Source organism: Theobroma cacao, chromosome 8 (assembly GCF_000208745.1).
Source record: "Theobroma cacao cultivar B97-61/B2 chromosome 8, Criollo_cocoa_genome_V2, whole genome shotgun sequence".
Taxonomy (NCBI): Eukaryota; Viridiplantae; Streptophyta; class Magnoliopsida; order Malvales; family Malvaceae; genus Theobroma; species Theobroma cacao.
Window position 1 is genome coordinate 5,350,537 of NC_030857.1, and position 26,613 is coordinate 5,377,149.

At 32.9% G+C, this 26,613-nt stretch overlaps 4 protein-coding genes and 1 non-coding gene across 5 annotated transcripts; 1 reads left to right on the forward strand and 4 right to left on the reverse strand.

The window, feature by feature from the left end:
- Positions 70–1,144, reverse strand: LOC18592169 (microsomal glutathione S-transferase 3). The gene is made up of 3 exons (XM_018126358.1): positions 709–1,144; positions 457–629; positions 70–367 (listed from the first exon to the last, which is right to left on the reverse strand). The coding sequence occupies exons 1-3, from the start codon at positions 901–903 to the stop codon at positions 292–294; spliced, it is 444 nt and encodes a 147-aa protein (XP_017981847.1). The 5' UTR covers positions 904–1,144; the 3' UTR covers positions 70–291.
- LOC18592170 (annexin D1) lies at positions 3,974–7,085 on the forward strand. The gene is made up of 5 exons (XM_007018732.2): positions 3,974–4,186; positions 5,106–5,251; positions 5,369–5,587; positions 6,135–6,347; positions 6,550–7,085. Exons 1-5 carry the CDS (start codon positions 4,111–4,113, stop codon positions 6,844–6,846), a joined length of 951 nt encoding a protein of 316 aa, XP_007018794.2. The 5' UTR covers positions 3,974–4,110; the 3' UTR covers positions 6,847–7,085.
- On the reverse strand, positions 7,621–13,348 carry LOC18592171 (putative pumilio homolog 7, chloroplastic). Its single transcript, XM_007018733.2, has 6 exons — positions 13,340–13,348; positions 11,577–12,946; positions 11,301–11,463; positions 9,596–9,759; positions 8,190–8,445; positions 7,621–8,039 (listed from the first exon to the last, which is right to left on the reverse strand). The coding sequence occupies exons 2-6, from the start codon at positions 12,932–12,934 to the stop codon at positions 7,935–7,937; spliced, it is 2,046 nt and encodes a 681-aa protein (XP_007018795.2). The 5' UTR covers positions 12,935–12,946; positions 13,340–13,348; the 3' UTR covers positions 7,621–7,934.
- On the reverse strand, positions 15,573–18,748 carry LOC18592172. The gene is made up of 5 exons (XM_007018735.2): positions 18,178–18,748; positions 18,019–18,092; positions 17,045–17,180; positions 16,623–16,907; positions 15,573–16,143 (listed from the first exon to the last, which is right to left on the reverse strand). Exons 1-5 carry the CDS (start codon positions 18,295–18,297, stop codon positions 15,880–15,882), a joined length of 879 nt encoding a protein of 292 aa, XP_007018797.2. The 5' UTR covers positions 18,298–18,748; the 3' UTR covers positions 15,573–15,879.
- Positions 26,541–26,613, reverse strand: TRNAK-CUU. The gene has a single exon. It is a non-coding gene; the product is annotated as a tRNA-Lys (tRNA).

Consider the following 26,613-nt stretch of genomic DNA (forward strand, 5'->3'; position numbering starts at 1 on the left):
GGAGAACTGGTTGACCAGTTTTATAAAGATTTATGCTTTAAACTATATAAAAAGTTATAATACCATCACTGAGCTTACACATCTAAACTGTGAATTATTAGAAATTTATGCGACTGCTGAAAATGTATTATGAAGACATGAACATAAGAAGGCTGTTTGAATACATAACCTTGATCACACTGAGCAAATATCAGTCCATACTAATTTATTGCCTATGTCAACTACACCAAAAGCGAAAGGCAAAAGCAGAGGAAGGTAGCAAAGCAGATTGCAGTAGTCTGAAGTCAGAAATCATCGTCGAAGCAGATTTACTCCAAATGAAATGGTGCAAATCGCGAGGCCCAGCAACGCCAAGAACCCATATTTCCTGCAGATAGAAGTTAGCAGTTATTAGCAACAATTAACAGTGGAAAAACAATCATCCAAGTATGACAATAAGGGAAAAAGAAACCCGACCCAATACTGAGACGGTTCTGGGGATCTCCGGTGGCGTAGCCAGTAAAGTAGAAATAACGGGTGACGATGTAAACAACTCCAAGCGCCGAGCACACGCAAGGATGGCCCATCCCTCCCAACACCATCAGTAAGAAGAACATCGGCATCATCTCCAGCGAGTTCTGGTGCCCTCTCTGCAATAATTAACGATTCTGTTTCAAACTATTCTAATTACTATTACTATTATTATAACAAAGCAAAATTCATCCAAACCTGAACACAGTTGAAGAGCTTGGCATCTTTGTTCTCAGATTCGACGGCGTAGAGGGTTGGGTACGCAACCTTGTACCTCTTGCGAGCCTTCCCGACTTGGCCTGCCATCCAGAAATTAAGAAAGCAATAAAGAACAAGAACAAGAACCACATACCCGTATTCGTTTGGCAAAAACTCGACCCCTCTCATTTCCATATCCCCTCTCCAACTTCTCTCACTTTTTTCTCTTGTTTCTTTTCTGCCGCTTCTCTCTTCTAATGTACCAGCGTTAGTTGACTTTACCGAGAAGCTCCTTCTCGGACCAATCGACCCATTGATTCTAGATTGTTCTAATCCTGTGGGATTCTAACTTTCTCGCCAAGTAAATTTTTTCCTTTAAAATGACAGTATTGCACATTGTACAAATCAAAACCGCCGACAATCACCGCGGAATTAGTCTGTACATGACTAAAGCTTCATCGTCATCCATAAAAAATTAAGCTACATATTTCTGTTAATACTATATTATAAATAAAGATTCCCTGTTTGATAAATGTGTTTTTGAGTCAAAAATGTGTATTCGTAATAAGTAATATTAAAATCAAAATAGACTTGAAGCAAGTGAATTGTTTCTACTTCTCGGAACTCTTCTCATCGATTCCAATAAAGATTTCAGTACAACGAAAAGTTACACAATTAAGTGCAGTCACGCCTATTAAAAATGAAATAGTTTTTGAATTTTTAGGCAATGAGAGCTTTGTGCAATTGGCTGGATGACACTGATAGGATATGAGACAAGTTTTGAATTTTTAAGTAAAGACCTACAGCAGAATTAGTCATGGGCCCAAAGAAAACCCAAACCGAAGGAGTCTGTTCGGTGCCTGATTCGTCCATTATAATACCATGTTCAGCCTAATATAATGGGTTTGGTTTCTCAAATTCATTGGAAGGGATGAAAAAATTCATTAATTTTTTATATTTATGTATTTTTTTATTTAATTTTTATATTTAAAATTAAAATATTTTAATTTTTTAATTTTAAAAATTACTTTAATTTATTTTTTTTAATGACTGTTAAAAGAGATGATATCAACGCTGATATCAACATGGACGTGGTACATTTTGATGATGTGGTATCGATGTGATAACATGGTAGTGTCGCTTGACACTGACATACTGACATATCAATATCATGTGACAAGTCAAAAAATTTCAAAAAAAAATATGCTACGTCATAGAAACGAAATTGAACACAAATATATAATACATGAACTAAATTAAAAAAATATTTAAAAAATATAAATCTGTAAGTATATGATAAATATATTTATTAATAAGTCAAATATTTCAGTGTAAAAGATTTATAGTGTTAAAAAATATATATAAATATTTTCTTTCTTGATTATTTGATTATAAAATATTGAAATTAATTTATCTTATTTGCAAAAATTAAGTTTGAATTCTCCTTCTCTAAGAAAATTTTTGAAAAAAATTTTATACTTAAAGTCAAATTTAGATGAATAACTTATATTATGCTGAAATAAAATAACAAAAAAAATTAAATAAATTTTTTTTCTTTTATTTATAGTAGTACAAAATTTTGAAATTTATTTGATTTAGTTTTTAACTAGAGCTGAACTCAAATTAGTAAAATAGGTTGATTTAGTTTTTTCTTTTAAAAAATAAAAAAGGAAGATATTGTGTTAGTAATGATTATAAAAATAATTTTTTGTTCTGACTTGCTTAATTTGGACGTGACAAACCATTTATTACAATCATAAAATCTGAGTTACTCCACCCCTTCAATTTTTTTATTTTTTATGTTTTTATTTTGTTTAATATTTCAGATTGTATTTTTTAGGTTGAAATTTTCTAGATTAAATATTGTATTTATGGTTGATAGAGTTAAATATAATTGTAAATATTTACACCATTTTATTTTGTATTTTTAAATTTTTTGTAGATCTAAATTAATAATTTAAATTTAAATTTAGCAGAATTTGATTGTGGTATTTGAATTTAAATAAAATTATTTTATAAAAAACTTTGAATAAATTGAGATAAAAGGTAAATTGGGTAAGGACTGAATAATTGTAAAAAAATGGATATTTGTAAATTGTGAAAATTGTAACTAAATCAACTTATTTTGTTAATTTGAATTCAACTCAAGTTAAAAATTAAGTAAAATAAATTTTAAATTTTTGTACTATTATAAATAGAAGAAAAAAATTTATTTAGTCCTTTTATATTATTTTATTCCAACATAATGCAATTTGACCTTAGGTATAAAATTTTTTTCAAAATTTTTTATAGAAGGAGAATTCAAACTTAATTTTTATAAAAAAATAAATTAATGTATATATTGTAAAATCAAATAATTAAGTAAGAAAATATTTATATATATATTTTAACACTATAAATCTTTTATACTTAAAGATTTGGCTTATTAATAAGTATATCTATTATTTATTTAAAATTTTATATTTTTAAAAATTTTTTCAATATAGTTTTTCAACATCTCAATTTTGTTCAATTTAGTTCCTATACTATATATTTTTTGTTCAATTTCATTTTTATGATGTGGCACAAATTTTTTTCAAATTTTTTTTATTTGCCTTGTGACATCGACATGGTAACATATCAGTGTCACGTCAGAATTACCACATTATCATATTAATTCATGTGACATGTTACATCACTAGATGTCATATAATCAAAATATACCACGTCAACGCTAAGATTATTCCTTAGAGTGATAAAATTGAATGCTATTAAAGGAGAAATTAAATTAAAATAATTTTTAAAATTAAGAAATTAAATTATTTTAATTTTAAATATATAAATTAAATAAAATAAAATATATGAATACAAAAACTTTGACGTGTAGTTTGATCCATTGGAAGGCAAATAAGGAAGACAAACAGACAGAATGTGACGTTGTAATATGCAAATATCTCAAAGAAAAGAAAAAGGATACTGTTTGAGAACAGTAAAATGTGAGTACATGAACAGTAAGTATAATACTTTGTTTAGGAAGTGATTAATCTATACAGTACAAATTTTGTAAATTTATATGTTTAATCTACATTATCATTATCATTTATCAATTATAATCATTCTTTATGGAGAAAGCAGAAGCGGAGTGATCAGCAACCACATCATATTACCCGCAAATATCTTTCCAGCAATCTTATTGCGATACACGTGGGTCTAAATTATTGGTCAGGTTTTACTTTCCTGAACCGACGATGACCTTCACTAGCAGGTAGCGACGTGGCCTTCTGCATTCGTCGAGATTATTTACGTGGCATAGACGCGGCATATCCCGACAGCTACGTACGTTGTCTTTAACACACTACTACCAGCTTCTCGTTTTCGATTCTGATCAGAGGCAGGAAACAGAGATAGAAAGGGAAAAAAACAATGGCGACTCTTACAGTGCCCGCAACAATTCCATCTGTAAATGAAGATTGTGAACAACTAAGAAAAGCCTTTTCAGGTCTCTTCTCTATCAATTCATTTCGTTTGGTTTTTTTATCGCCTACGTACTTATTGTTTTCTTACATTGATCTAACTCTATTGACTTTGATCTTTCTCGATACAATATCGGATCAAACTCTACAGAATGACTTTGATCTTTAAAAAAAAAAAACGATTAACCTTTGCCTGGGTTGATTTCGAAAGTGAAGATCCTTTTCATGGTTACACCAACAAATCTTTTGGTTTGGGTGGGGGGGGGGTGTGGGAAGGTTAATCTCGGGATGATCTGCCAAGATCTGTGAAGATTGTGCTAAAAACGATGGTGATGATCAAATGATAATGGCTTGATATTGATGAAACAAGTTGCTTGATCTTTGAAGCCTGCTGATCTGTTTTGTGTTTATGTTGAGGCTTATTAGTTGATCTTCAAAATTCTGTTTTCCTTGACTTTTAGATCAGCTTGATGATCTGATGGTACGCCACGAAGTTGTTCTGGTATATGGGACCCGGTATTAGCCTTTGATGTACAAAATAGACAAATACATGCCATTGTTAATGGATAATGTTCACTTGGACTTTCAAAGATCAAACAGAAAAAGAGTTAAAAACTGGATCAGGATTATATTCATATTGATTTTGTAATCCAGGTGTCAATATGGAATTTTTTCTGTGAACAATAGGTTTTTGGAGCTCTTTATCAGTAAGTTCGTTTGATATGAAGCTACCACATTGAAATTTTGGCTATTTGCCTGGAGCCTCTAAGTTAGATTTTTAATGAAAGCTACCGCATTGTACAATAGCTTGTCGAACGAACAAATGTAATGGAGCATGGTTTTGATAGTCACATTTTATTTTGATCATAAATATTTAGATGTCTTTTCATGCATCAGTTTCCCGATATCTTGATTTAAAGCTATTTTGATTGATGTTTATTGCAGGATGGGGAACTAATGAGGGCTTAATTATAGCTATATTGGGTCACAGAAATGCTGAGCAAAGGAAGTTGATTAGGCAAACTTATGCTGAAACATATGGAGAAGATCTCCTCAAGGCACTGGACAAGGAACTCTCAGATGACTTTGAGGTCGGTTTGTGAAAGCACTTGCTTTATTCACTGTTAGAGAATACTGTACATACTTATTTTATTGCCTGGACTGGAATGATGAATAATGTGTCTGCTTTCAAAATTCTTATCTGTCAGAGGGTGGTACTGGTTTGGACTCTTGATCCTGCTGAACGCGATGCATTTTTGGCTAATGAAGCAACCAAAAGATGGACTTCAAGCAATCAGGTTCTTATGGAAATAGCCTGCACAAGGTCTGCTAACCAACTACTTCATGCAAGGCAGGCTTATCATGCTCGTTATAAGAAATCACTTGAAGAGGATGTTGCTCATCACACAACTGGTGACTTCCGAAAGGTACATCTATTAGACTATTAGCATTGTGATAAAACATCCATACTTTGAAATATAGTCTCTTCAGGAAAATTTTTGCTTAAGTACAGCAGATTGTTATCACACTTTTTTTTTTCCATTCACCAAATATCACTTATGCCTATAAAAATTTCAATTTCTTCTTTTTACCTGAAGAAGGCTCTGGGGAAACTTTTGAAATAAGAGCTGGCATATATGCACTGTTAAATAGTTACTGCTTGGTTTGCAACATTGAGGGAAAATAAGTTTGTCAACAGGAATGTGTTGTTTGTTGTTTAACCCCATACCTACATGGGTCAGAACAGGCCTCCAGTCCATGGTATGTCACAACCAAGTAAAAGCAGCTTTAATGGGAAAATAATACATAACCCAACCATGGATTGATTAGAGGAATGCTTAAGTTATTTATAAAAACACTCAGCGGAGATTTGTACTCTGTCCTTGTTTATTACTATATCGGTGGGTCAATGAAGCCTTTTGTTTGTTTTCTGTCGTGAATGACTTCTTATTTATGTGTATTTATTCCTGCCAGCTTCTCCTACCTCTTGTGTGCTCATACCGATACGAGGGAGATGAGGTGAACATGACACTGGCAAAATCAGAGGCCAAGTTACTCCATGAGAAAATTTCAAACAAAGCTTACAATGATGACGATCTCATCAGGGTTTTGGCTACAAGAAGCAAGGCACAGATCAATGCAACTCTGAATCGCTACAAGAATGAATATGGAAATGATCTAAACAAGGTATACAAAGTTTGTCTGAGATTGTGCTTCCTGTGCCCCCAGCTCCCTTCTGCCTCTACTGAGGACTTTTTTTATCTTTCCATATGGTTTTTCAAGGCTTTTGGCTTTAGGCTAGTTATGCCCTCCAGAATTGGCTCTTTCATATGCTTGAGATATCCTGTCCTCTGATAGACTTTCTTTGGACTTGACTCTCCTATTGCAGGACTTGAAGGCTGACCCTAAGGATGAGTTCCTTGCACTACTCAGGGCCACAGTGAAGTGCTTGGTCCGCCCTGAGAGTTATTTTGAGAAGGTTCTTCGTCTGGCGATTAACAGACGAGGAACAGATGAAGGAGCTCTTACAAGGGTTGTTACCACTAGGGCTGAGGTTGATCTAAAGATCATAGCAGATGAGTACCAGCGAAGGAACAGTGTCCCACTGGATCGTGCTATTGCCAAGGACACTCATGGAGACTATGAAAAAATGCTTCTGGCACTCGCAGGACATGTGGAGGCTTGAGCTGTTATCATGAGAACGATTTTCTGTTGAGTAATATGCCTAGGACCGAACTTTTATGGTCTTGTCTGGTGTGTTGTTATGCTGTTTTTCTATGTGGTACTGTCAGTCTTATGGTATTTGAGGCTTTTATCTATGTGAACCTAAAACTGTATGCAGGCATATGTTTAAGCTTAAAGAATTTTCTGTATGGTTGTTGATCCTGTCATATATCAGTAAGAAGCAGGTATTGGTCAGCATTAGTTATTCTTGTTCCGACATCATGCAATAATGCTGGTGATTTAGATGCTTGAGATAATCACCATGGCATTGAAGCATCACATATATACAGTAGCTGATGTTTCTAGCTTTTTTTTATCAAATTGAAACTTTAAAGCTTTTTATAGCAGAAGTGAGAAATGACAGTTTTAGCAAATGAAAGTTTGACCCTACTAATTTGATTAAATATATCAGGTCAACTCTTGATGGGTATTATACGGTGATGTTCAGTCAACAAATGTGATGCTAGCTGATCTGAATTAGTGATGAACGATCAGAGTTTAAACCTTCACAAACATGTCAGTGCCCTCTAGTGAACCCTCAAAAGGTTTATGAAATGCTCAGTGCTAAAGATTTTATCTTTCATCCGCATATCTGTTTTCTCAAAAGAATTTTTGTTCTAGGTACTTTGACATCTACATGCAATTAAGCAAGCTCCCACAAAGAAGCTATTTAAGTATATCTTCATTTTCAGAAATGAAGTAAAAATGCAACCTAAAAGGAAATTCAGGCATCAGCTTTGCGCAGAAATTCACAATCTTAAACGTAATAAAATATCATACATCCAAAGTTTGGATCGACAAGACAACAAGAAGACAACAGAATAATACAAGTTGCTACTACATAATTAACAACTAGAAGCAAAATTTTCTTCTACGTCCTGGAGAGTCACGAAAGTCAACCACTCATCTGAAGCTGTAAGCCTTCCATCAGGACAGCAGCATCAGAATTCCATGTACATTCTATATCTAGTAATCCAAGGACATGATTGCTTATTTGTAATGAACAGCTAGCAACTTTGGAAGCACAACAACACCGGCAAATTGACTCCATCATTTTTTAAGGAGGTTCCGTGAGAAAATTCTCTTGCAATATGGACTGGTACGCAAGATCGTGTGGGGTCTGACAGCTTCAACTAGAGAAGCATGAAGAGGACCCTGCTTGAGACAAAATGTTTTACATGATGAGAATCACACATCTTCACATAGAGCTACATAGACAAGAGACTAAAGGGAATACTATGAGAGATTTCATTCACATTTGCACAAATACTATCAAAGCAAATAAGAAATGACAAGTTCCCATACCTTGGTTACTGCTAAAGCAGATTGAATGACATAGTTGGCAAATGGATCTTGCAATAAATGTTCAAAGTGGCCAACAGAGATTAACTCACGGATGATTTGTGACCGACTTTCTGAAAAATGCTTGAGGCATTTTTCAACCACATGACTGCTAAATTTCTGCATTGAGAGCTGAACATAGTGCCCTTTGAACTGAGAAAGCAAGTTCCCAATGGCAGAGGGAACCTTTAACTCTATAATGTATTGAACAACATAATTTCTGTTTCACAAGCAAAAAGAAGATTACAAACCAGAGTGCAAAACGAATTACAGTATAAATCCATGATCAAAAAGCAGTTTTGGGTTGGGGGGAACGACATCAAACAACAAAATGGGAAAGACTTCTGAGAAAATGAAGTTAAAGAACTATTATCCTCCTTAATCATTCATGTTTTCAGCCAAATTAATTTTACTAGAGATAAGCGATCATATATGTTTCACAGTGTCTATTTCTCATGTAGCAGAGTTCTTATTGAAGGGACTTTGCCTTTTAGGTACTTGATATGAATGTTACAGAAAACAAGACAAACAATGACATGAGGGAATATCTAATCGTAGATAATGCAAAATCTGCCTCATATCATGAAATAATATGCTCAGATATGACACAAAATCTGCACCATAAAGCACAGACTGCATTTTTATTCATAGCTAACTAATTATAAGCATGCTAAAATTCCAGACGTAACATATTCATCAATATTAGATAAATCTGGTGTAAATATCATGTAATTACCAATAAGTTTGTGAAACATGAAAGCATGTCAGGCATCACTTTGAATTCAAGAGGTTAGCTTGTCATATGAATCCTCAATACAAAGTGAGTATATATATACCATGCTTATCTGACATAATGAAGAAAAAACAGAAATGACTGAAGGATTATGTTTATCAAATGGATCTATGACTCTCAGAAACCTGATCTGAATAGACAATCCGAGCCCAAAGGATGTACCCTCACTCTAAGGAAAGATGTGAATCATCTCCCCGTTCTATGAAGAAAGATTGTTATTCTATCTGGGAGTACAAATTTAGAGAGATTATTGACTGCAATGAAAAGCCATCAATTTTGCATACATGAATTTTTACATGAGATTCGAGTACTAGCTTTTGATGATAAATTCATTATCATAAAACATTATATAATGACATAATAAAGCAACTGGTTTTTTTATGATGATAAAATTCATTAGCACAACAATCATATAAACCTAAGTAGACTGAGTTTTCATTAAGCTTGACCCTAGTTTACTCATTGAGCTTGATTGAAGTAAATTTATAAGCTAAATTAGTCACCAGAACCAGCAATGAGAGAATCTTATTTGTCAGCAAACTAAGAAGAAACGAAACAAACAATGTAAGCTTATTACCCAAAAGGATCTTGTGCCAGAAGAAGCCCATTTCTGGAAATTTGGGTAATTAGCTTATCTCGATGTTGCCCATTGGAATGAGCAATGCAGCGTTGCAACACACAGCATCCATGACGATGAGTAGCAATATCTACGCAAAATTTTGCGGCAGCATCAAAAATAATCTGCATTGGTAATTAACAGAAACAAAGGACCGAAAAAGTTTAAGAATCAAACTTGACTAAAAATGTATATATTAGGTCATATGAAAATGCATAACACCAAAGTAGAGACAGAATTTCTTAACACAGGAAATGCACCAAAGCTTGCAAACTACAGTTTGAATAAGAAGTATACTTCTGGCAGAATTCTACATAGGAATGGCACACTAGAAGATAAGGATAAAACTATCAGAGAGCTCACAATAAATCAGGTAACTGCAAGCCATTTTAATCAAACCTTATTATTGAGGTGAATCAAAGCCACATACTAGATTGAGATCAACATCATAGAAAATAAAAGGGGAAGACGAAGTAGACATTGGATCTGAGTTCATGACTCAACATAAGACCAATTATGCAAAATTGCAAGCCAATAGAGGTTCTCCCAACTGACTAAGCGATCTTCAAAATTACGTGTTGCTTTAATTATTCTGAATCTTACATCCTATTACTGCCTGTTATAGGTTGGTTCATCCCATAGAAACAATGTTCCTATTAATAAATATCCAGAAAAATGGAATGGATTCCTTCAAACTGGCTCCTTGCATTTGTGCCAGTTGCTTGTGATGCACCAGGCATTATGCTAATACCATGTGTACTACCTGTTTACAAGGCACACCTACCAGACAATGAGATAAATTTAACTACAATGTCTCGAAACAAACACACACAGAAGCTACCCTGCACTGACCAAGAGGAGAAATACGTTCAAACAAATGAGAAAAATTGTTGTGGCCTCTAATCTTCAGATCATGTATTGCATCAAACCAATGTATGCCCTCAATTGTTAATCAGAGACAAAATTGAGTGCCTAGGCCATAGGAAAAAGACCTCCAAGATAACTATCTTATTTTCTTTAGAAGACTTGAGTAACCCTTGTCAAGATGAAATCTGATGGAAACAAGACATATGAAGATCAAGAGACAACACACAACTGACGCATTCAAGCACAGTCAAACCAATGAAAATGCATTATTACTCCATAAGGCATCCAGTTTGATTCTTAAAAACTGCAGTTGGAAATGAAATTACTAACTTGGTATATAAAACAGAAATGAAATCTGTCCAAATAATAAACTAGAGATATCCCCTGTAGTAGGTTGACATGATGAAATGAGACTCTGTAGTTGCTGGCCAAAATTTTTTAAACCAGTTCCTGTTGATTTATTAATCTACAACATACTACTCAAAGAAGAAAATGGACAAGCAAACATCAAGAAATGCAATGCATTAGATTTATGTTGCGATAGATGTAAATTATAGAATGCAAAATATGCAGAGTTGAAAATTGAGTTATCAACAAAAGCTAAGTGATGATGGTATTATAAATGAACTTCACTTATTTAACAGATATTAGTAAATCACACACAAAAATGCTTCATGTTAGAGAAAACTATGATTCTAAGTAACCCAATAATATTAAAAAACATAGAATGTGCATGATTAGGCCTATTTGTGGGAACAAGTATAGAACCTCAGAAGTTAATTCACCCTCATCATTGTACCTTATTATCTTCATTGTCAAGGCATTGCAAGCAGCGCTGCAGCACATGATTTCCATTGAGATCTTTGATAAGATCAAGAATTCCAGGTTTAAGAGCAGATTTAACAAGAGAAATCTGTTGTCTGGATTTGAGAGTCTCAATCAGCTTCTGTACGACACGTGTACTGTAATATAGAATTAAATTCACTTAGCAACAAATATAGGAAGAGTACAAAAACACAAAGAATGTCACTAAAGTAAATGAGAAAGAAGAATTAAATGATAAATGACCAATTACCCATATGTGTTTAAGGAAATCCTCACAAGCTGCCCTGCTTCTTTGGTCACCATGAGCACAATCTGCAGTCTTTGTTCTTCAGTACATACATCAAGCAACTTTTGCACAAGGTAGTTTCCAAAGGGATCCATCATAAGTTCAACAATGTTATCATTAATCTCATTGAATATTATTTGCACATCTAAGCAGCTTCCTTCATCAAATATCCTTTGTAAGAACCGACAACCATTCTGGTCCTTAGCCATGTAAAATATACAACCTTGAAACTCAGCCAAGGAATACGGACTTGGCATCAGTGTCACATTTTCTCCAAGAATTTTACCAAGCTTAGAGCTTTTCTCTTGGAGGTTTTGCATTGCAATCTCTTTGAGAGACTTTTTCTTATGACACTTAAATGAATCATGTACCTTGTTCGTAATACCATACTTCAAATCCTTTCCTTGAATGATGACACTATCCTCTACATTCTCTTCAACAGGAATCTTACTGTGCAAGAACCTGGGAGAACTCAAAGAATCAATGGCAGCTCTACCTACATTACCATCCATTCGACATTGCTGTGAGCAAACAAAAGGATTATCAAGGCAGGGCCTCGTACTGAAAGCATTCTGTAACAGAACTCCCCTATTATCCATACTCGTAACCTGGTCGACTCTCTGCTCCAAAAGATAGTTTCTTGGGTTATTTTGCCAACTAGATTTTGAAGACAAACCATTCGACTGATTGTAACTACTAGTGTAAGACCCCAATGAATCACCCTTTTCATATCCACCCTGCAAACCAAGCAATGTGGACCTGAGGTCATCGCCATCAAAACACAAAGAAACCTGTTGTGGAGAAGATTGAAACTCTTTGTTAAAACCTTCATATGAACCATATTTTTCCACATTATAAGAAGAAACATCACCAAAACTAAAGCCAAAATCGTCTGGGTCCCTCTCAAATCTCCTCATTTGACCAGAAATATCTCTTTCTCTTTCTTCATCTCTAATATGCATTTGATATAGATTCTCACACAAACCAAAACCATCATCGACCAACTTTTTTTCATTGACATTCTTATTTCTATAATGAGAATCAGGTGATGATTTAGAATCCAACCAGAGTCCACTAAGATGAAACTTGTGTTGTTGTTGGTGCTGTTGTTCTTCAAACGGTGAACTTTCTTCAGGAGAAGAAAACCCATTAGAGAAAGAGCTTGAAGGAGAAGGAGAAACTCTGCTCATTTGTGAATGGTGTTGAAGATTGAGAAACGCAGGAGCTTGAGGGATCTCATTCAATAAAGTTTCAAGTTCACTATTTCTCTTCATGTCCCTTATCATCATCATCTTCTCCTTATTCTCACCCAGTTTAAACATCCTCACGAAAAACTAAAAAAAAAAAAACAAAGCTTTATAGAGACAAAGAGAATATTTTTATAAGAAAACACAAAACCAATGTTAAAACCCAAAACCCAAAACAAAGTCGATGAAGAGAAAGAATACAGAAAGCTCACAATGGAAATTAAAAAAACGTTTCCTTTTCAGTTGAAGATTGCTCTTTGGTGATATTGGTTTTGGGGTTTTCTTAAAGAGAGAAAGAAAGAAAGAAAAGAAACGATGGGATTTTCTGTATCTTGACGGTTACAAAAAAGGATGGTGTACGGACAGGCAATGGTTTAATTTCACGCCATTGCAGTGAAGTGAACCGGCACTACACAGTGTGAAAATAAAAAAGCACAGAAAGAGAGAGAAAGAGAGAGCGAGAGAGAGAGAGGATCTTACTTGGAAACGTTAAATTAGAGCTTTTTTATTTTTCTTTATTCTTCTGTTGAGATGATGTTAGTTGGCATAAAAAATAAGTTGCTTTTGCTTCTTCTTTTTTTAATTTTTTGTAGTTATAATTATCTAGATAGCCAAAACAGAATGCTAACCTCTTTAGCAATAAATGCTCCTTGTTTTTCTCTCTCAGTAGTTGCTTACTTGACCTAAATTTTTATAATAAAAGTAGTAAGTATTTAGTTTCCTTGGTGAAAACAAGGAATAAACAATTTTGCGGCCATTGGATCTGATGCAATGTTACGACATTCTCTGCTGTTGCAAAATCCAATGGCTAAGGAATAGAGATGCTTCGATCATAAAGGTTACACCTTGGATATCTACGGTGAAGCTAATCCCACCAAATAACTAACAACTCAGAACGATTCTAATTAAGAGAAAGGATAAAGGAGAGTAAAATAGTGTAGTATGTTAAGTTGATGAATGAGCCAAGAAGAGAGTGAATATCTCTTGTTGCCCAAGAAAATACAAACAGTCCATTTCACGGTTGAGAGCTACGTCCAAGTTTCCAATGTTACTGTTTAGGCATAGCAATACCCGGACTAAAAGGCCAGATACCAACAACATTCATTGCTTCAGCTACTTTCTTTCACACACTGCACCTTTTTTCACGAAATGGGGAAACATATGCTTTGTTTCTCGAAAACATTAAGGCAGTGGGATTACCTCTAAGCAGATGCGGATACTGGGCCACGACGATCTCGTCAAAAACCAAATCAATCTTTTGGATTTTCTTTCATTAAGGAAATTTGAGGAGCGAAAGCTTTCGAGTCAGAAGCAAAAAGCTACAGATACAAACGCAAAACCAGGCATTGGATTGAAATGTTAAGTTGCAGCAAAATCGTTTAGCTCCGTCTCTTTAGTGTTTTTGTTATTGCTCTTTTGCTTTCAAGATAGAAAAATGCAAAAACAAAAACAGAAAAAAAAATACAAAAAACAAATAAAATTTATTGTATTTTAAACAAATAATTGATATTATATTTTAATTATTTGTTCATTTTTTAATCAATTAGTTTATAGTTATCAAAACCTGATTAGCAAGTAATCCAAAGAGAGTATCGGATCACTAAAGCGGACAGTTCTATTATTTTAATAGTTAAATCACGTATTTAATTTTTTGTTTAAATATATTTTTATATATCATATTTACTTATGCATGTAAATAATAAAATGCTTTAAAATGTAATATCTGACTTAATGTTTACAATTTTTTTGTTTTTATGGAGATCAAGGCTTAAATCTTATTAATAATATTTAAGTTACTTTAATTTAATATAATTTTTTAATATGAGTTTACTTCAATTCTATTAATGACATTTAAGTAATTTTAATTTAATATAATAAATATGAGTCGATTTAAACGTTTGGATCCATACCAAATTAATAAAAAATAAAAAAAAACCCGCAAATTTGATCGAATTTGATCAGGTCATTTGCTGACAGCTTACACCATCAAACATAAAAGCCGTACCAATCCTGTGACCGGATCACCGGTTCAACTGCCACTTCGGACCGGTTTTAATAACCTATGGTTTAACTTGTTATTTTATTACTTCATTATAAAAAAAAAAAAAAAGAAAGGAAAAGGCAAAAGAGCATTAACCAAATTAAAGACTTGCAGTCTGTTACTGAAATTGTTCGCCGTTCTTGCACTGGCTTGTACCATGCATTTGCCCAAAAGCACGTAAACAGGGTGGCAGTGACCAAGAAGAAAATATCGACAAAAAACGCGGCCCTTGTCCTGCTAATGCCTGGCCAAAAAGAAGGAACAGGAAAACCATTCTCATGCACTCCTTAAATGGCAAATTACATTTGCCAAACCAACGGCTGATTGTCAGACAATGATATGGGCACTCAGGTCCAGCCACCACTCTCACCAAGCCACTTACCATCTCCCATTCTTTCCATCTCGGTTAAAGGGCAGAAATAAAATGACTGCAAGTGATCAAAACATTTTCTATTCCAGAAACATATATATATATATAGCCATAGCCAAATTAGAATACTGAACACCAATGCCAATTTAGCCCGAGAATTCGGACAATCGTAAGATGCCAATATAACTCCATAGCTCTTCCGAAATACTGTGCCCAGAAAAAAAGTGACCCTCAGATTTGAACCTAAGATGTTTTGTTGGTCAATTCATTGAAACGGAAGTTCAATCAAGAGCATACCAAAATAAGTCCAAGCATGTAGGTCAATTAAAGAACTCACACAAACGATATAATGATAATCAATGTAGCACTAAAAAATAAAATTAAATCTGAACAGCCCAAGACCTTCACTAAGACAGGACAGAGAAACACAAGATTATGGACAAACAAAGCAATTAGCATAGGCCCATAGCTCAAGTTGACATGTTAAACCTAAAACATAATTCCCAAAACCCACAATGAAAAGGTCAAATAATATAATCACACCCCCACTAAAGATAACAGAAAACACCAGACACGGCCGAGCAAAATGACAGAGTTAGAACTAAGATGTTAAACCAAAGCAATGCTGCTTTCTCCACCAGGGGGTTTGCGTACACCACCAAGGTAGTCTCGCGCCTCTACCTTCCCATCAGCAAAGATGTTGCTGCCACTCATCTCCCGCAGCTTTGCCACGCTGAGTGGTTTCTCAGCAGAACTTGGAGGAACATCACCCTTAAATATGTCATTTCCAGAAAGCTCAGCAAATTTCTGGTTATAAATTTTCTTTGCTGTCTTAAGCGCAGCCTCCTCACTTGAAATGCTACCTCCAGCAGGCTACAAAACAACATCCAAGTTCAACAACCAGTTGGATATTCAAATTTAACTAATGATGCATATGACACTAAATGGCAAACTTGAGTACTTAACAATTGTAAAAGGCAAACCTCAGCTAGGAACATAGGAAGCTATAATTCCCAGCCTCTATATAAGTGAAATTAAAGCACAGAAATGTAATTAGTATATCTATAAACCTTTTTCGCAAAGCATGATCATATGATTTCTAACTATCTTATGTGCAATAAGTTGCAAAAGTGATCTAAACCTAACCTCTATATGGCACAGTTTTTGCTTTTCAAGCTATTTCCCTTTCTTTTCACTTTTAAAACAATTTTATGTATATATTTGCTGTTCTGCCCACAATCACAAGCCTTTGCAGAAAATCTCAAAAGAAAATGTATACCATTGTCCCAACAGCACAATTTATTCATGCAGCGACAAAACTCAGTAAGTTACAAGTTTTAACATGTACTTACATTATGTGTATCAGGTTCTCCCATATCAAAATTGTCCTTCAATGCCAATGCACGTACAGTTGTCGGCCTTGGCAAAATTTCAGGTGGGGCTGCAAAGATGTCATGTCCACTAAGCTCCTTGCACTTAGCATCAGAAAGCTGCTTCTTCAACTTTGCATCTGCCTCACTTTCTAGTGTTCCACTTAGCTCACGCTGCTTCGCCACCTCAGGAAGAGTTATTGGCTTTTTGGGGGAAATACTCTCTTCCTCAGCAAATGAGATGTGACTGATTCCAGCAAGTGCTTGCTAACGGTGCCAAACATGAAAATATGTTATGAAACATTACTTGAGACTAATATAATTTGTTCCAAAAACATAGTTATTAATTACAGATATCTGTATCCTCATAACAAAATTGAAATATGAATGAGATGAGAGCATACCTGGTACATTCGTAGTCCTGTTTTGTTGTTTGGAGTGGGATTGGCACTGCCTGGTTCTGACTCATCATTTTCTCCATTGGCTGCAAAAATGCCACTACCAGTCATCTCCTTCATTTTATATCCAGAACAAGGTTTCCTGGAAATTGCAACAGATGACAGTTCCAGAGGCACTTAGATAAACAGCATAAACCAAATGTGTAGACGATGCAAAATTGATCAAGGCACATATTCATTTTCTCATTCTATTACAGCTTAAAGCGAAAAACCCCTCTCATCCTTCTTCCAGCCTTAATCGACTTATCCTAACAAATCCCCTGAATGACAGAGATGGAATGGATCAAACAGCCTTACTGACTTTTACTTTGAGTTTGGAGAATGTAAAATAAGATAATTTTCAGACATTTCATTGCTAACGAAAAAGCAATTTTTTAACTGAGTTGCAGATGTACATTAAATTATCCAACCTTGCAAAGCATAAGAACTACGAATTCCGAGCAGTAAGAAACTTTTATCCAATTCAAAAGACATGATTGATACGGTACGTTAGAAATAGTTACAGTCGGTACAGTTAGATCTCCTTCAACGGTTGATACTGTTAGATCAGAACGGAGATCCGAAGGATCACCAATAAACAGTTGATAAATTACAGCTATTAAGGAAACTAACCATGAATAATTGAACAGATCAAAGTTGAGGAATTTGAATTAAGCGCAGATTTGAAGTCAAATTTTTCAAAAAAAATATTTTAGATAATAAAGAGAGAGAAAATAGCAGAAACAATAAATAAAAAAAATAAAAAGACAATAGAGCGAAATTATAGCAATACCTCCACGTTTTTGAGAGTGCATTTATTTGGCGCAAAAAACAAATAAAAAACGTAGAGCTAAAAAGATTTCATATAGTTTTAAAAGAAAAAATGAAGGTTTTTTTTTCTTTTTTTTTTTGGAGAGGGAGAAGGCGGAAGCAGATCTCACCGTTTGTTTAAGCTTTCAAATTCTTCATCCGTGACTTGGCCTCCAAACACCACTTTTCTGATCCCATCCGACGGCTACCATTAATAAAAAAATATATCAATCAAAAACACTAATTCACCAGCAAAAAGGTTTTTTGTTTTGTTTTAAAAAAAGTACTACCTGGTGCGGGCGGGTGGAGCGAGTGGCGGAGGCAGGGGAATCGGAGTGAGGAGTCTCGGACCAAGTGAGCAGATCTGCGGTGGAAGTGTGTGGTTTCCTCACTGGAGTGCTCCTCTCCATTTTTCTTGGTTATCTCTAATTCCACTCTCAAAACTACCAAAAAAATGCTACTAATTAAATAAAATCAAAAAAGAGAGCCCTCGATTCCTCTATTCTTACTCGTCCTCTGCAACAACAATCAAAAACCAAAAAAAAAAAAGGAAGGCACTGTTTTTTGAGCCTTGAGAGAGTGAAGAGAATGAATGAAGGAAACAGGATCTGAGAGAAAGACAGAGCCAAATAAAAAAGAGAAATGACGAACGTGTCCTGCCCCGAACCCTCCCTGCCGTTGATCTGGAACTTTCTGTTCGTTTGCACCTTTTGCTTTGATCTCTCCCTTCTTTCTTTTCCTTTTTTAGTTTTAATTTTTTGGGATTGCTTAAATATGTAGTGGGAAAGAGTAGGAGTAGCAGCTACTCTACTTGAGTTTTAAAACAAAGGAAACATTTTAAAAAACCCCAAAAAAAGGGATATGGACAACCTCCCACGCTGCGCTGGTATAATTATAACCGTCGACTTCCTTTCTCCACTTGTAGTTCTACTGATATTTGAATCTTGTACCGCCCTCTGTGAATTCATTCCTTCTTTTTCTTTTTCTTTTTTTTGGCTTTTTAAATGCCTAGCATGTGCTCTCAATTTTACCGCTAGGTGTCAGTTCAATTGAGATATTTAACCGATTTAGCCTGTATCCGATACGTTACTAATACCATATCATTTATTTCAAATGTATTTACATTTGAATTTTATATTTTTAGATTTCACGTAATTTAATTTAAACCAATTGAATTTGGATAAATTTAGGTTTTAAAATTGAAGGACATAAACAATTCTAGATTTGGAAAGAGAATGAGTTTTATATTTATTTTTTTGTTTAATTTGGTTGAATTTGATAGACACCGACTCTAAGTAATAGTAGTTTTAATTTGAAATCTTAAACTGCAACCTTCTAAAGTTTTATGTAAGCTTGGCTAAATATAAATCCATAGCCTTTATACCATTCTTAAACAGTCTAATTGAATTTAAAAATTCGAATCTAAGTGTCACGGCCTAAGTATTATTTTCAAATATAAAAAATGATAATGATTAGTACAAAACTTCTAATAAACTTCACAAAGAGGTAATCAGCCCTGTCAAGTAGTAAGCACTCTTTCAAATATTCCTAATTTGGATAATAATCCATTAATGTCTTCCTCGAGCGTATGTTTAAACTTCAACTAGTTTACAATTTATTTTTAAATTAATTATACTTTTAGAACTTATTTATTTTTTAAAAGCAATTGACTCGTAAAATTCAAATCTACTCTTTCGTTTTATACTTTTTGTAAACAACTTGAAATTCTCATGTCCCGAGAGAGTCATTTTAATTAATTTCTTACCTCAAATTGGCTATCATAATGGACTTGAAATTTGCTATAAAAGGATTAAAAATTGTACTAATGTGAAGTTGCTTGATTAGGTTCAAAACCGTAAAACTTTATACCATTTAATAATTCCACAATGGAATGGATTCATCAATTATGAAACTTAATATATCCACAACTAATAACTACCATGTTAAAGCTTTTGATGTGTTACTCTCAAGAGAAAAAGATTTCAAATTGTTATTTGCAAGTTAAAGTGGTTCGTTAAATTAAAATTTTCTTATCAATTTAATTCTCATAAAGTTTTATTACAAAAGTATAATTTTACCTTAATATAAAACTAGCATTATAAGTAAAAATAAGAAAAAAAATTAACTAATTTTGAGAATGTGAAGAAATATCTGGAGTAAATTGTGTTGAATGTAAACCACCCACCACTTCCCTTGTCATCATATTTACAACTAGCTAGTAGCTTCCACATTTGACATTCCTCACAAGCTACTCACTCGTGAACTTTTTAATTAATACAGGTTACAATAAAGTCAAAGCCTCCCAAGTGCCAAGCATCAAGCCCTTTTTTCATTTGCTTTTTTTTTTTTTTTTGTTTCCAGCTTTCAAGAATTTGATGCCATATTCTTTTGGATTGTGCTAAATCCTACATGCTATATTTGTATTGATTTTCTTCCTGATTTGATTAGCATATACAATATCATTTGTGTTTTGGGACTAAGAGTATGATATGCTTTTGCTTGCTGTTTGGCAAAGTCGGGGAAATGTACATCATTTTCGCTTTTCTCCTCCACCCCCACCATGTGAGCATTCAAGGAATTGTAGCCATTGATGCCCTTCACCACTCCAAACCAAATCATTTTCGTGGACCACCTTTTCGCTACGTTTCACGTGCGGTGAACGACTCAGCCTCACCCCCTCCTCCTTCCCTAATCGGATACCCCATTGATCATGATTCTCATTTCATATCAAAGTTAGTGCATTTTGTTCCCAATCATCCATAATCTAAACATATGAAAAGTTTAAGAGGAAAATACAGAAAGATAATATCGATTAAGTTAAACTTGTTATATAAGAATTGGAATTTAGATTTTAAATTTTAAATTACTTCTTTGGATAACATTTAAATTTCAACAAATTCAAATTCTTCACCTCAATTAACATCATTTTTTTAATTTTTTAGGTATCGTGACAAAATCAATTATAATTTAATTTCAAATTCTGAATCCAAAGCATCCAAACTAAAACAAAAAAATTGAAATTTTGTGTTTAAATTAAATTATGAATTTCAAATCTTCAGCCAGAATATGTAATTAGATGTTTATCCATTCAAAAACTTTGAATCCAGAGTTGGCAAATCCACCAAAAGAAAAGGAAGCCTTGGTTTAACAAGACAATATATATAATATTAGTGCTATATGTTTAAAATGAATGGCGGGCGAGGGGCGTGGCTATATATGTACGGAAAAAGCGAAGTTAGATGTTAGTATATACTCTTTCATTAAAGAAAGAATAGTAGTAGTTATCCGTCAGAATTAGAACCCCAATAAGCCACAGATTTCAAACTATGCTTTGCTCAATTATTAATAGAATCTCCTTCAAAATCCTCGACGTACGTAGCCAATCAAACTTTGTTTTCTTGATAACCCATAGCAAAAAAGTTTCAAAAGCTCTCCAATCTCTCCCACACCCTTTTTCTGCCTGCTTTTCTTTTGACTAAAGAGTAGGTTAGACATGAAAATCCAAAAGAAGCAAAAGTCTTTCGGGTTGGCGCAAGTGAGCTTTCTCTGACCATGCCTTTTGTTTCGTGTAACAATGACCAGGTCTTCCTTTGGCTACAAATTTACAAACTTCCTTTTAGAACTTCAAGTTAATCCCGTTATTGTAAATTTTAACTTATAAGCAATGCAAAAATATAAGATGTGAATGATGTCTAAAGGGCATGCATGCCTGTTAGAGAGCTTTAGGATATATTCGTTGCCACTTTGGGAGTAGAAACTTGTTCTTTTTCTCACGTCTCTCAGTCTATTCTCTCTTTACTGAAAGCAAATACACTGAACCAAAGGTTCCTTAGCACATGCATGTTGCTTAATCATCTCGATTACTTTGCATTTGTGGAAGGCAAGCAAGAAATCGAGTATTGGAGGCTTTGAGTAACAAAAATGCATGGCAGGGGGCATGGCTAGCTGTTTTTATTGAATTGCTCCTTCGTATTCCTTTTCCTTCAAGTTGTTTCAAAACTGAACTAGATAGGATGCCTTAGTGAAAAGGGACGCAAGAAAAACAGGTCTTGAAGGTTTATGCATATGTAAAACTTGAAATCTCATATGCTTAGGAACAGGGGCGGAGCCTCCTTATGTGATGGCCCCCCCAAAACTTTTAAAATTTTTTTCATAACATATAAAAATTTTTAAATTTTTTTATATATTCTATTACTAGCTTCCTCAAAATAATGATTTATTTAATAATTAATATAAATAAAAAATAATAAAATAATTTCACTTATCTTATTCAACTTTAAATTTTTTAATTTATATTATTATTTTTTATTTTTATTTTATTTGTTCATATGTTATAAGTTTTTATAAATATTCTTTCTCAAATTTCTACAAACTATTAACCATATTCTTTTTCTTTCTTTTTTGTTATGTAATATGTAGTATCTACCTTCTACTTACCATATTTTTTTTTTTATGTTACATAAATCTTATTTTCTATCATTTAAATGTTTAAAAATTAATAAATTATTATATAGTTCTCAAATATAAATTGTAATATTACATTGTTACTTAAAATTTCATCAACGTATCATTTTTTTTATTAATCCTGATTATGTAAGAAAAAATTAACTTGAGTATATTTTTTTATATGCTTTACATTTTATGTTTAGTTAAAATGTTATTCTCTTGAATATATAGTATTTAAATAATTCTGATTATATAAGAAAAAATTATTAATCTTATATATCGTTTTTAACAATTTATATTTTACAAATTATAGTTTTATATTTAGTTTCATATTTCTATTATCAATATTTTTATTATTGATTGAATTTAACATATTAATATTTTAAAATTTTTAACTCTTATTTAATTATGTTTGGCCCCCTCAATAAAATTTGGCTAGCTCCACCGCCCCTGTTTAGGAAGATGATATATATATATATATATATATATATATATATATATATATATATATATGTATATGTTGCAATTTATTCTAAGAAAATTAAAAAATAAAGGGTGCAATTATGCCTTAGGCTGGATGCTGCATACTGGTGCACCATACAAGCAATAAAGTGGATCTATAATCTATCTATATATCTAGGTTTTATCATTACAAGCTGGAGAAAGCAAAGGGGGACAAAATTTTAACTTCAGGGAGAAAAATAAATAAATATGGAGCGAAACAATGATGTGTCCCACAGAGCATGGAAGCCCTGCAACCTAACTTAGGACATCATCCAACAAACAAAAATGGGAGATTCCTTGAAGACACCATTAATAGCGTCGTATTTCCTAGGTTTGTATTTTTATTTTTTCTCCTTCTTCTGATTTTTCCGTATTATCTACCTTCAATTAAATATTATTTAATGTCACTGTTGATTCCGATTGGAGTCTGGGGTATTTCAAACGATGATTAGTTAATAAGTTATATACATACATATAATTTTGGGTTATCCAAGTATACTCCAAGAATGTCGTCACTACACCACAATACTCATAAAAATTATTTTATTATTTTGAATTTATTGTCTTAATCGACATAAAAATCTTCAATTAAATTATATTAGAAGGAACGAATAATATATATTAGATTGAGACCAATAGGATAAATAAGTTTGTCGTTAGTTGTTGATGATAACATTATCTGCAAAAAATAATTTATAATATCATTCAACCTAATCTCATTAATCGCTAAATAAGCTAAATAATATCACTTAAATTGGGTTGGGGAGGTTGATAGAGTGCCACGTGACACTTGAAGGAACCTCTCAACTCAGTTTTTATAGTTTGTTATACAATTCAATTGAGAATGGATGGGAAGAGAGAGAAGATGGTGAAAGAAACTTTGATTATTTCAAATACGAAGTAGCATTATTATTAAATACTTGGGAAAAAGGTAAGAAAATGATTTTCATTTGACTTAAACATCAACGTCATCAACGTAATGATCGATTAACTAACATTTTTCCAACCAATCGGGAGATGTCGGCAAGAAATGGAGGATATTGCTAGTTAAACTTCAAGGAATTAATGACTAACACATTTCATGCAGCTAGCATTTTCTCTTTGGCCTTGATCATTCTTCTGTCTCTTTTTTTCTTTTCTTAAAGGTAAACACCAAAGAAGAGAAATGATTGAAGGACAAAAAAAGAAGAAGGAAGAAAGACATAATTTATTAAAACAATGTCTTTCAACGAAGGAGCTAGAGATATAGTGGGTTGGATCTATTTGTGAACTGTTCGGATTTGACTTGATGAGTATTCATATTCAATTTATTCATGGTTAAGTTCGAGCTGAAGCTATTCAAATAACGAGTGGAATTGAATTCAAGTTTGATAATAATCTGTCTTGTATAGTTTGTGAATTTTTAGATTTTTTAATATTATACATAAATACATATAAAATATATTTTTTTATTTTTATTTAAATTTTTTATCAAACTCTATTTAAGTTTTAAAATTTTGATATAAGTTAATAATAATTAAACCTAAAATAGCTCAATCATTTTTTAAATTAAATTCGAGAATGAAAAAAATAAAACTCGACCGAACTTGTGACTCGAGCATAACACTGAGTGACTCAACTCAACTTGATGGTACCTTTACAACCAACCATGTATCAGCTGTAAAATTGGTTTCAATGTGTCCCATGGAAAATTAAAGGGGAAATATCATCATTCATTGTTCTTGGACCTACCCGCGAGTTCGGCAACCCACCAAACCCATGGGCCTGGATCATTTCGAGTCGGGTCTTGTACAAGTATTTTAGATTCAGATTTGATATGGTCTGGTTCGAAATATTATTATATTTTTAAATATATTTTTAATTAATTTTAATTTTAGAATATATTAAAAATATTAAATATTAATATAAAAATATTTTCAAATATTTTAAAATTTTAATTGGATGGGTCAACTTAAGATCTAGAGACTTGACCCACCTCCATTTAACGGACATTTCTTATTGTTCTCTTCATTTTAAACAAACTTTATATTTTTTGTTAAATTATGCAATTAGTCTTTATATTTTTGTGAAATGGTAGATTTAATCCCCAGGTAATAATTTGTAAACATTAAATCGTTATATTTTTTAAAATTACCAATGCTAGTTCAATTGTTAATAATATTAATTTTTTTTTGTTTTTGCTGACATGACATTTTTTTACTAAAATAGCATGAATATGATGATCTATGGATGATGATATGGCATTTTTTTTTATCTATTTCACAACTTTAATTTATGGAGTACAGAATTCAATTTTTTTGGTTTGACAACACCCTTTCTTTAAATCCTAAAAATTTGTTCGTATTTTTGAAATGTCATGTTAGTATTTGATCATGCCATGTCGACACTATCATTACATCGTTAATAAAATATCGTATTATTATTGTCATGTCATCAAATTTAATATCACATTAACAAAAAAAATATTATGTTAACATAATCAAGTCTTATATCAATATAAATAATAAAAAAATTTTAACACATTAAACTGATATTGTCAATTTTAAAAAATATATAGACTTAATTTTTACAAATTATTATATAGGAACTAAATCTACCATTTTGATAAAGTATAAAAACTAATTACATAATTTTACCTGAATTTTCAAGATACAAAAAACATAATTTTGATATTCATATTTTTTTTATTAATTAACCATTTTATACTGATCTTGTATTTAATTATAAATACAAAAGTCAATACCCAATTATATATTAAGATAATATTTTCCTCTTCTAATTTGAACAGAAAGCACTAGAGGTGTCTAGGACCCACCGAACTTAATTCACACTTGTAAAATCTAAGTCACACCCCATCCCGAATCCATCCATTATTAAAAAATACAAAAATATTTGTATATTAATATTTTACTAATTTTAAATATATTTTAAACTTAAAAATTAAGTAAAATTAATTATTTTTTATAAATAAATGTGTAAAGTCATACTGTATAGGTGTAGATGAGATTGGAATATGAAGTTTTTGTTTTGGTCCGTGGTCTATGAGAGGGAGAAAATGGTTGCTTATCTTATTCCTTTTTAATTTCTGAGCAACCACGAATTTGTCACTATTGAACTGTTGATGTTGACACATGGGGAATATGACCATATATGAATAAGGTGTTACCTGATGTATTTATTGCTCTTTCGGCAGCTTCCGAAGGATGTCTACATCTGGTTGATGTTGAAAGAGGAACAGCAATGAATTCAAAAGAGATCCTTTGAGTCATGATCCTGACAATCCTCAGAGTTGTGTTATACCAAAAAAGTCCTACACAAACTCGAGGATGCCCACCATTTGGAAGTAAGTTTTCCTGTTTCTTTTGTATTCAGACAATAACAAGTGTTGAAGTTACACGAATTTTGTTTTTAGAAGGTCCAAATGAATTATAGTGGTGAATTGAGCTGGTTTTTGGTTTTTGCTATCCCTCCTGAGTAAACAATAAGTTTTCGTATTCACTTTACTAATAATGGGTGAAATTAAGACAATATCTATTGTTTAAGGCCCTAATGCCATGTACTCTACAGAATTAGTTAATGAAGTGCTAAAAAACATCTTTTTGGAATTTGGGCCTGGACATAAACCATAATTTATAAGATGGAAAATGGGCCTGCTGCATGAGAAAGAAAAAAATATATATGGCAAAGTAGAAAAACGAACCACCGCCCACCGTGGGGTTCGAACCCACGACCTCAAGGTTAAGAGCCTTGCGCTCTATCGACTGAGCTAGACAGGC